At 32.3% G+C, this 11,212-nt stretch overlaps 2 protein-coding genes across 2 annotated transcripts; both read left to right on the top strand.

Moving 5' to 3' along the window:
• The first annotated feature begins 535 nt into the window (after positions 1-535).
• LOC18598168 (UPF0481 protein At3g47200-like) lies at positions 536-2,140 on the top strand. The gene has a single exon (XM_018120783.2). It carries the CDS (start codon positions 672-674, stop codon positions 2,085-2,087), a length of 1,416 nt encoding a protein of 471 aa, XP_017976272.1. The 5' UTR covers positions 536-671; the 3' UTR covers positions 2,088-2,140.
• Positions 2,141-5,596: 3,456 nt separating this feature from the next.
• LOC148762375 (uncharacterized) lies at positions 5,597-6,451 on the top strand. Its single transcript, XM_088806740.1, has one exon. It carries the CDS (start codon positions 5,749-5,751, stop codon positions 6,277-6,279), a length of 531 nt encoding a protein of 176 aa, XP_088662866.1. The 5' UTR covers positions 5,597-5,748; the 3' UTR covers positions 6,280-6,451.
• The last annotated feature ends 4,761 nt before the right edge of the window (positions 6,452-11,212 follow it).

Below are 11,212 nucleotides of genomic sequence, written 5' to 3'. Positions count from 1 at the left end.
GATTATATATATAATGGTATATATATTATAATTAATAATTTTAGAAGTCATAATTTTTGTAATGTTAACACAAAATAGAAAGTAAATATATTTATATTAAAAGTATATATATATATATATATAATAGTAATTATGTTCCTTTATAATATGATATAATATTCAAATTATTTAAACATAATTAACAATCTAATAATTTTTTAATTTAAATATATTAATGTCATCATATTAATAATTAGAGTAACGATACTTTTCATATATTTGTTAGTTTTTAACAAAAAAAATTACTTGTAAAGTTGATAAAAATTGTAAATTTTTAATTTAATTATTAAAATAATAATTAAATATTTATAAACAATAATCGGGTTCGGGTAGCGGATACCCAAGGGGTGGTACCCGAACCCGATTCGAATGGTGAAATCACTACCTGAATCCTACCTGAACCTTTTTATGGAGTACCCTAACTCGATGTAACCGGGTAAGGTATCTGCAAGTACCCTATAATAAGGTATCGGTTGACATCCCTAATATTTGTTGTGTCTTATAGCGTTCTATTTCTATATAAATTGAATATTACCTATACAATTCATTCAATATATATTCACAAAAGCCTAGCCAAGCACACCTCTCTTTTCTTCTTCCCTTGATCCCTCCCCCCTAGCCTCAATTTCCGAATGGACTCACCAGATTCTTATCAGAATTCTAGAGAAATTGGAAACAGCTTCAAATCGATAATAACAAGGATGAGAAGTTCAGCAGCAGATGGAGAAACCAATTATGTCATAAACATTATGGAAGTAAACGAGGATCGCTTGGCTTCCATGCACCAGAAAATCTCCGAGCCACCGCGTTTGCTGACCATGGCCGCTGGTAGGAGCTCCTGCTGCATCTTCAGAGTTCCAGAGAGTCTGATTGATGTCAACGGTAAGGCCTACCAACCTCGTATTGTCTCAATAGGGCCATATCACCGAGGCAAACCTCAGCTTAGGATGATTGAGGAGCATAAATGGCGATATTTAGGCTTTTTACTTCGAAGGATGAAGGAAAAAGGCTTAGGATTAGAAGACTTTTTCAAGGCCATACAGCCCCTGGAAATGAAAGCAAGAGAATGTTATTCAGAAACCATCCAGCTTAGCAGTGATGAATTTCTCGAGATGATAGTTCTTGATGGTTGCTTCATTATTGAATTGTTTCGAAAAGTTGGAAATTTAGTGCCATTCGAACCTGATGATCCTATAGTCTCTATGTTATGGATATTACCATTTTTTTACAGGGATTTTCTTCGAGTGGAAAATCAAATCCCCTTCTTTCTTCTTCAATGTCTGTTTGATTTAACAAAGATGCCTGGAGAGAAATCTGGCCGGTCCTTATCTAAGCTCGCTTTGGAATTCTTTAACAATGCTGTACAAAGGCCTGATGAAGTTATTGCTAAGTACCATGATCTAAAATGCCATCATTTACTTGATTTGGTCCGTGCGAGCTTCATTCCATCTGATGAGGATCACGAACAAAGGGAGGTTAGTGCACCAACTCTGATGATTCATTCTGTTTCCAAGCTTCGCCGTGCAGGAATCAAGCTCAATCCAAGAAAAGCAGACAGCTTCTTGGTCATAAAGTTCAGGCGTGGCGTGATAGAAATGCCTCCTATAACCATAGATGATTTTATGAGCTCCTTATTGCTCAATTGCGTGGCATTCGAGCAATGCCACCGGAGCCGCATCAAGCACTTCACAGATTATGCTACTCTCCTGGACTGCCTAGTGAACACCTACAAGGATGTCGAATATCTATGTCAAAGCAACGTCTTCGAAAATTATTTTGGAACTGAAGGAGAAGTCGCACGATTCATCAATGATATGGGTAAGGAGACAGCATTTGATATCAACAACTGCTATTTATCTAAGCTGTTTAGCGATGTTCACCAGTATTACCGGAATAGTTGGCATGTTCAATGGGCAAGCTTCAAGCATACTTACTTTCAAACTCCATGGTCGTTTATATCGGCATTGGCTGCCTTGATTCTCCTACTACTTACCATTGCGCAGACCTTCTTCACAATTTATTCTGTTTATAAACCTGATAAATCCTAAATCTATATTTGTAGCTTTTTACAGGAAAATAAGATTGTATATATTTGTAGTTATCTAGCTTGTAGCATCAATTTTGAGTTATCTATGTAAATGAGATTCATCAAATGAAACCATATACTTTGCCCTTCAAAAAAAAAAAAAGCATCAATTCTGAATTTTAGCAATGAATATGAGCTTGCAAGGCCTTAGGAGTCACATTTTTCCGCTTGAATTGGTTACCCAGGAGCAGCATTCTAGCAATATCCCAAAAGTCGCTTAGGCTTTTGGTAGTTGACTTTCACCTCGGTTATCGTTTGTGTAAGTGGGAGTTCCTCTTCATTCCAAAATGCCCAAAAATTTGCTCGTTTCCAGTACTTGTGGAGAAACTCGTTGTAAAATGCAGGAGAGGGAAATCAACTCGGAGAAATTGTAGAAGCGGGTTACAAAGGCTAGATGTTCCGTGAAACAACACTGTTCCATGGGGTTGGAAATTGGAACTGAATGTCGCATATTACGGATGCCGATTTTTCAAGAGATTTCAGATCGTTCAATTGCGGTCGGCAGCTACGTCCAAACGACTTGAGGTGCGCACCACCAAACGTTCAAAAGATGCGCATGGCTCAGATGTTCAAAACCAAACATTCAATAGGAAAATAATTCCTAACTAAATATTTAGCGCACTTGGCAATCTAGAAGAACTTTTATGTTCGTTGTAGGACTTGTTGGAAATGTTTAACTAATATTCAACAATAATTTTAGTTTCTGAGCACCCTAACAGATAACTTGTGAATGTGGAAGAGGGAAAAATTGAAGATACATCCAGATTTTATCTAAAACCAACGCAAATTGCACTCGTGAAAGAAATATAATGGAACAGGAAACTTTGGTGTTAGGTTTTGATTAATTATTGCATCTTGACCATAATCAAAGTAACATATTAATATATTGTAAAATTAGTTGATGTAGTAATTAATTAGAAAAAAAATGAAGTTATAAATCCAAAATTTATTTGATACATGAGGAAGCACTATGATTCATTTTTTTTTTTTTTTTTTGCTCAGCACTATGACTCAAATTAAGCTAAGATCTCTCCCATATTTTATCTCACCCTTACCATTTGACTTAAATCCAAATGGTTAATCGAAGATTTATTTGAGTTTGGAATATCAGATGTCCATGGTTAAGTTGACAAAAGAACGAGTTATATCTTACAATGTAATCCAAACGGTTGATAGCACCAAAATTTATTGGAATTTATATATAAGTTTGGACTTAATAATCATGGGACTCAAAGGTCTATCATTCATAGACTGTTGCTCCAAACCTCTTTAGGGATTTTTTTTTTTTTGGCCTGAATCTTTACAAGAAATTTGACAGGCAAGAAACAAGGGCTAATGTTCTGAAAATTTGTATTTAGTCAGTTTTCAAAAATTTTAGTTTTTCAGTAGATTCATTTATAGGGATTGTATTTAATTCATTAATTAGTGTATGATTTTCTTATTTAGATATTAGAGTTCGAATCTCTCCTCCCCAATTAAAAAAAAAACACTAACAGCCCTTAATAGTTCCTTTTAACTGCAACGTTGTGAACTTTAGTTACCAGAGCTTAAAGGTTTCTATTACACCCCTCCCATCCAGTACAGAGAGGCAGAGGTCAATTTCAACTACAACTTTATGAACTTTAGTTAACAGAGCTTCAAGGTTTTAATTGCACCCCCGACTCGTCCCTGCCAATACAGAGGGGCAGAGAAGGTCAAATTCTCATTAAACTGATGACAGAGACTTGAAGCAAAATCCGTGGAAATACTTAATATTGTTGAAACTGTGATAGGACAGTTCGAAAACTTTTCCTGTAAGCTGTAACTGTTTGAAAATTACCTCGAAGACTTGGAGTATAAATTTGCTAAATTATTTGTCATCTACTCTAGAACCAGGATTTGCTTATAGGTCAAAAGGAGTACAAATTTTTCATGCAAAACAAGCCAAACAACCTCCTATGTTTATATTGCGGCCAAAAAGGTTTGATTTTATTAAGAAAGGAAAAGATACATAGTACGAAACAGAGCAACCTAATCATAAAAGAACTAGGCAGATCAGAAATGCGCAGAAACATTAAATACTTCCTTGGCAAACGGACGTCTGAATTACATTGTCACGGCTTTGGCGTTGTTACACCTTATGATGATTTTGCAATTGATGTAAAATTTACCAAATAAAGTTTTCATGCTTCTTTGTATAGTTTATGCCATTATCTGGTCACTGTCATGCCAACTAATTTTCTCATATTTTCAGGTGTAAGGGAAACCCAAGTCTTAAGACGTGAACCCTTATATCTTAAGAAAAATCTAAACCTTCTATATATTATTAGTGTCAGCTAACAATATTTGATGATTGTTTTTTACTTATCAAAACTCATCTTTGTGACCAACGATAAAAGTACCATACAATTCTTTACGTTTTAGTGATTTTTTAAAGCCTTTCATCAAGCAGTCCCAATCCGAAAAGCATTTACCAACCAGTCGCAAGCCACCATACGGCTAGGCCATTGACCAAAGCAGCAATCTTAAACTAACAAGCATTCACCTAGTGCCATCCACAATCAATTCACCGAGATACAATTGGATCAGACCCGCTGCACTTAATTTAAACTTCCAATAATGATGTTGCCAATTGGTAGAAACTACATAGAAAAATGGACTTACAAAGAGCACAACAAAAAGGATTTGTGCATATATGTACCATACAGAATATTTCTTGAACCCACAAATTTTTGAATTGATGGGAAGTTAGATCTCCCATCTCTAAATATTAATTTCACCGTAATGCATGAAAAATAATCACAACCATGTTTGAATCTCAATATGGTTTTTAGTCTTAATATTAAATTTGTTATTATAGTTTATTTTTAAGATTTAGATTAAATTTACATTTAAATATTTGACTCAATAATTAGTATATAATCTCTGTTCAAATAACAAATTCTCTCTTTCTTCAAATCAAAAAAGATTTAGATTAAGGTTCAAATTGCTGTAATTCATTCTTTGGATTGTAAAGGAAGAGCAACTGTTGTTCTTCATTACTGATCACCTTCTTGCTTGTATGTCTAAACAGGGTCTAGTTAATAGGTATTTAAAGGTACTGATAAAAGAATAGTTAAAATTTATTTTTTAAAATTTGCATTTAATATAGTATTTTCATCAAATTCAAAACAAGATGATACAACAACTATAAATTTTTTTCTTAAATATTACCTTAACCATTATCACTCCGAAATTCTTAGTATTTTGGACTAAATACATGGAAATAACTATCCCCGCGCGTTCATTGCAACTGCCGCCTGCTTGCTTGCTTGCGTGAATACCAGGGAAAGCTTCTTCCGCCAATATTCACTACAAATACTTTGGATTTGGTCTTCGGTTGAAAATTGACCTCGCTTTGAAAGTTTCAATGTTTAGAATTTTGAAATGTCAAATACCATTTCTGCGCCCCTCCCTGGCCTTTGGCCTCTACATAAACACGAATGCCAACTTCTTGAAGGCCTCAAATCCGATAATCATTTCCCTCCAAAGCAACCAAAAAAGTGCTCTCATTGTGACTCTCTTGATCAAACTTCATTTACATTCAATATCTTGTACTAGCATTGTTGTCAATAATCAAAAACAATCAGTGCTATTATAACAACATGAGCCAATTTCCTCAACCCACCAGACCTGTTCATAGCTCTGACTTGTCACCAGTACAAATCCCTCAAGCCTCTCAAAATGTTAACATGGACGAGTTTTATCCGGAGTCTTCGTTTCCTGAAGAGGGATTTCAGTTCTATTTTCCCGATAACTTAATGCCACAACCGACAGCAGCAACAGAAGAAGAAGAGAAACAAGCAATTGACGAACTGATTAGGGTCATCTCCGAGTGGTACGAAAAACTTCCCGAGAGAATTAGAAGCCAAATAAACTTGGATAAATTCAATGTCTCAAGCAATAACAGGACACAGCAAGGTTTTAAGGTTGAGTCTACAACAATACATGACCGTAATGAACAGCTGGAGGAGTTTAAGCATAAGCTTGCGCGCTTCAAAATTATGAGTGTAGATATAAATACCTCGCGTGGGGTTAATGGACCGGGTGAAGAGATACGCCAAAAGCTTGATCGCTTCAAAATACGGACAGTGCAGATTGGAGAAGTCACCCAGGAGGAGGAAGTTAAGCGGTGATTATCAAAGTTTGAATCGCCGCATTAAACCATATAAAATTTTATTTATATATTCTTTTAATTAATTTATTTATTTATTAGATAGTGGAACTGAAAAAATTTCAGTTTCCAATATCATGGTTCTGGTGTATTTATTTCTTTATGATATTATTAATTACGGTAGAATTATCTTATTTGCTGCTATGTTTTCAAGACCAATATACATATACATATATATATATATATATATATATTTAATGAACATATCATATACCAATTACCTTTTTTAACATTAGATAATTTTTCTATAATCGATTTTAATCAAAGATATATATGATGTATACATTTTAGATTATAAATCCGAAGCCAGATAAGTTGTTTCAACCCCTAAACGATTTAGGTTTATCTCTTTAACTCTAACTTAAGCTACATATCTTGAAATATTTTTTTTTTTAAAAAGTAGCAATGTAAGAAACTAGGCATCTTGAAAAAAGCTACATATCTTGACGACATTGTACGATGGAGAAGAAATTTATTCACCATATTTGTTGGTAATGTGAGGAAACTGGTATCTTGAAAAGCTATCAAATGTTGCTTTTATGAGTTTAGGATTGTTATTGACATTTACATCCCAAAATATAAGTGGAGTAGACCAATCGGGGTGTGCTTTGGTGCGTTTTCACCATGAATCGGAGATGAAGAAAGCAATCCATTTTTCTTAAGGCATTAGTCTAGATGGACAAAGTTTAAAGGTAAAGATGGTAGAACACAAAAGGGAGTAGGAGTGTGCAAATATCGGTTCGATTGATTTTCGGTTCGATTTTTCCTAAAACTGATCAAAAAATTAAGGCATTCTAACTGACCGAACCGCATGGTGGCTAAAATCAATTTCATTCGATTTTAAAAGGCTTTGGTTCGGTCGATTTCGGTTCAATTTTTATGAGTTTAGTTTACTTCAATTTGGGCTTAGGCTGTGAAGATTTCATGGGGTTGACTTGGGCTGTGAAGGAGAATGGACAACTTGCAGTGGCAGTAATTTTAATGCCTTTTGCAATGTCTCATTTTTACTCTCTAGTTCCAACTTCAAATATTCAAAATCTATTTTGGAATGCTCAAGTTCAACTTGAAAAATATTTATTTTATCAAAAACATAATTGAAATCATGGTTGATTTTCTCTAATTCATTATCTAAAGACATGGCTTTCTTTTTCAAAACTTCATACTTTAAAGCAAGCATTTCAAATTCAGCATATAAACAATCATACTCATCTTGAAATTCATCATAGGAAATATTAGATAAATTAGAAATTATCTCAAGTTCTTCATATTTGGCCATCAAGCAAAGTTTGGCTCTTCTATTTCTTACTTGGTTTCGTTCCTTCATCTTTTGCTCATATGTGAGGAGTGAGCCACATATCTCATCTATGGTGATGACATTAAGATCTTTGGCTTCTCTAATTGCTATCACCTTTGGTTTCCAAGCTTTTGGAAAGCTTTTAAGTAGCCTTTTTACCAATTTGTTTTCTGGGAAGACCTTCCCAAGTTGCTTAAACTTGTTGGCTATGTTTGTGAAATGGTCATACATGGTGGTGATGTTTTTTTACGAGTTTCATCTTGAACATTTCATAATTATGAGTGAAAAGTGTGATGTTGGACTTATTGACTTGTGAAGTCCCTTCATGAATGACGTAACTTCTCCCAAATTTTCTTGGCGATGGTGCATGCAAAGATTTTGTTGAACTCAGTAAGGCTCAATGCACAATGTAAAGTGTTCATTGCTTTGAAGTGTATTTGCATTTTCCTCATTTCAACTTCAGTCCACTCATCTTTATTTTTGGTAGTTTTCTCACTGGTTATCATAATTGTATTCATGGGAATAAAATGACCTTTGGTAATAACATTCCACATCTCATAGTCAACAGCTCTAATATAAATGGATATCTTAGTTTTCCAATATTGATAATTAGTTCCATCAAATAAAGAAGGCCTATTCGTGGATTGCCCCTCAACCATATTTGTGTTTTATGTAACTATTAGATCTCTTCTAAGGATGTTAAGTCTTAAATCAAAAGGTTAGACTCTGATATCGCTTGTTGGTCCTAAAATGAGAGCTAAAAGGGGGTGAATAATACTTAAAAATATTTTTAAGGGTAGCGCTTGAAATTTAAAATCCGTTTGGAAGATTTAAGATGAATGATTAATAAATTAGTTGAGGTTAGCAAACACCAATCAAAGAAAGGTTAAGAGAAGTAAACAAAACACAATATTTATAGTGATTCGGTCCACCTGATTTACATCCACTACCTTGATCTTCCTAATCAAGGATTTTCAACCTAACTTCATTGAAACCAATGGAATTAACAACTTCCACCAACTTTTACAAGGTGAGCTTCTAACCTAAGCTCCAACCTTTTTACAGTAAATCCTAACCTTACCTTAACTTAGACTACCCCTTAGACTATCTCGCGTGCTCTAAGTAAACAATAAATAGAAGATAAAAGAATGTACAAATTATCACCTAACTGATCTTTGTACAAGCTTTAGCTTAAACACTTTCACAAAGATAAGAGTGAAATACAAGTGTATAGAGAAGGTTTTTGGTATTCTAAACTCAAAATCACTCTTGGTAGCTTTTCTCTATCATTTTTGACTATTGAAGAAGCTTTAAAAACTTGAAAAATTACTTCTAGCAGTTGTAGATAGAAACTAGCTGTTACAAACAATTTCTACCCATTATTTTATCATTTTGTGCTTAAATTCAAATATGCAGACAGTGTTCTGTTAACTAGTTAAAGGTAGACTTTAACCGATTAAGTCTTCTCTAACTTACATTGTCTAGCAGCTCTTTTCACTGTGTTAACCGATTAAAGAAAACTCTAACCGATTAAAAACATTCTATTTTAAGACATTTTCATGTATTGTTTTTAGTCAACCTTCTCTCTACTAATTAAGCTTTTTTTTTTAACTGATTAAAGTGTCACTCCCTTCAACATTAATTGATTGAAACAAACTTCAAACAATTAAGAATTCTTCAACTTTGGATCTCTTGGTTTGGCGCCTTTAGACGATCAACATTTTGAATTTGGATTTGGCACTTCTTGATACCTCAAGCTTGACCTTTAACCAATTAATTCCTTTGATTAACTGATTAAAAAGCTTATGTTTTGCACTCAATATATTCTTTATTAGTTATGCCTTGTGCTAACTGATTAGGTTTTTTTTTTTCCTTCCTTTGATGTAGCTTCTTATATAGCTTTAACTGATTAAGGCTTCCTGTTAATCAGTTAACATTGTTCTGCCTTTATTTGGTTTTTTTTTTTTACTTCTTTAATTGATTAACTCAGCTTGTAATTGAGCAGACATCTTGACTTGCTTTCAAATAATAAATAAATTAATGAATTTAAGCTTTTTACTGCATACTTAAATAATATGATGAGACACTAATAAATGAAAAATATTTTGTTATCATAAAAAACATATGGAGTCAACACTTTTATTAAGAAAAAAAATTAGATTTGCCTCATTGAATTTATTTATTATTGGGTTTATCATTCTGTGATTGTAATTTAATCATGTTAACATTCTATTGTAACTTTCAAGAAACTAAATTCATGAGATCAAAATTCATTTAAAGGTGCCTATGGGCAACTTAAGAAGCAACTATATCAATTGGGGTAATCGCATTTCAAAAAAAAAAATTGGGATAAGTAATCCTTTTGAGATAATTGGGATAATGGATCCTTTTTTATTTGTAATTAACTAATCACCTAGCAATAATTGAGATTTGGCATCGTTAACCATTGTTGCCAAGGGCGGAGCCTCCTTATATGATGAGGGCCATGGCCCCCCAAAATTTTTAAAATTTTTTTTAATATATAAAATTTTTAAATTTTTTTATATATTCTATTAATAGTTCCCTCAAAATAATTTTTATTTAATAATTAATACAAAAAAAAGAATAAAATGATTTCACATATCTCATTCAACTTTAATTTTTTTTGTTTTTCTTAATTTATATTATTATTTTTATTTGTGTTTTTTATTTTTTTCATTTCTAGTCTATTTGATCATATGTTCTAAGTTTTTATAAATTTTCTTTTCCAAATTTCTATAAACCATTAATCATATTCTTTTTCTTTCTTTTTTGTTATGTCATATGTGGTATCTTCTTTCTATTTGTCATGTTTTTTTTTATGTTACGTAGATTTTATTTTCTATGATTTTAATATTTAAAATTAATAAATTATTATGTAGTTCTAAAATATAAGTTGTAGTGTTACGTTATTACTTAAAATTTCATTAATGTATCATTTTTATATTAATCCTGATTATGTAAAAGAAAATTAACTTGAATATATTTTTTTTATATATTTTACATTTTATATTTAGTTGAAATGAAATTATTTTAAATATATAGTTTTTAAATAATTCTAATTATATAAGAAAAAATTATTAATATTATATATCATTTTTAACTATTTGTATTTTACACATTATAGTTTTATATTTAGTTTCATATTTCTATTATCAATCTTTTTATTGTTGATTGAATTTAATATATTAGTTTTTTAAAATTTTAAATTTTTATTTTTTTATATTTGGTCTCTCAACAAAATTTGACTAACTCCGCCCTTGGTTGTTGCTTTTTTTTTAGAAAAGGAAAATACAAAGTTATTTTCCTTGAAATTCCATAAAAATATATATATCTGAATTATATATTGACATGTTCTTGGATAATGGATACTGCAGTACCAAAAAAACCCTTTTTAGCTGCCTCTAACCCAGTCAACAAATAATGAGGCGCGGTGGTGCACGTTTTGCACGGCTATTCCTCATTTAATTAGTTAATCATAAATTTACACGTTTAGTTTTCAGTACAGACGGCATCTCGGTGTAATATGAACAAGCCAAGTTCAAAATGGATAATAATTAGGTTAGCTAGACAGAGCCATCAC

This window comes from Theobroma cacao, chromosome 5 (assembly GCF_053813885.1).
Source record: "Theobroma cacao isolate CCN51 chromosome 5, ASM5381388v1, whole genome shotgun sequence".
Taxonomy (NCBI): Eukaryota; Viridiplantae; Streptophyta; class Magnoliopsida; order Malvales; family Malvaceae; genus Theobroma; species Theobroma cacao.
This window is presented reverse-complemented; position numbering and strand designations above follow the sequence as displayed.

Coding starts and splice junctions, on each gene's coding strand:
- LOC18598168 (XM_018120783.2), top strand. CDS start 672: ATGGACTCACCAGATTCTTATCAGAATTCTAGAGAAATTGGAAACAGC.
- LOC148762375 (XM_088806740.1), top strand. CDS start 5,749: ATGAGCCAATTTCCTCAACCCACCAGACCTGTTCATAGCTCTGACTTG.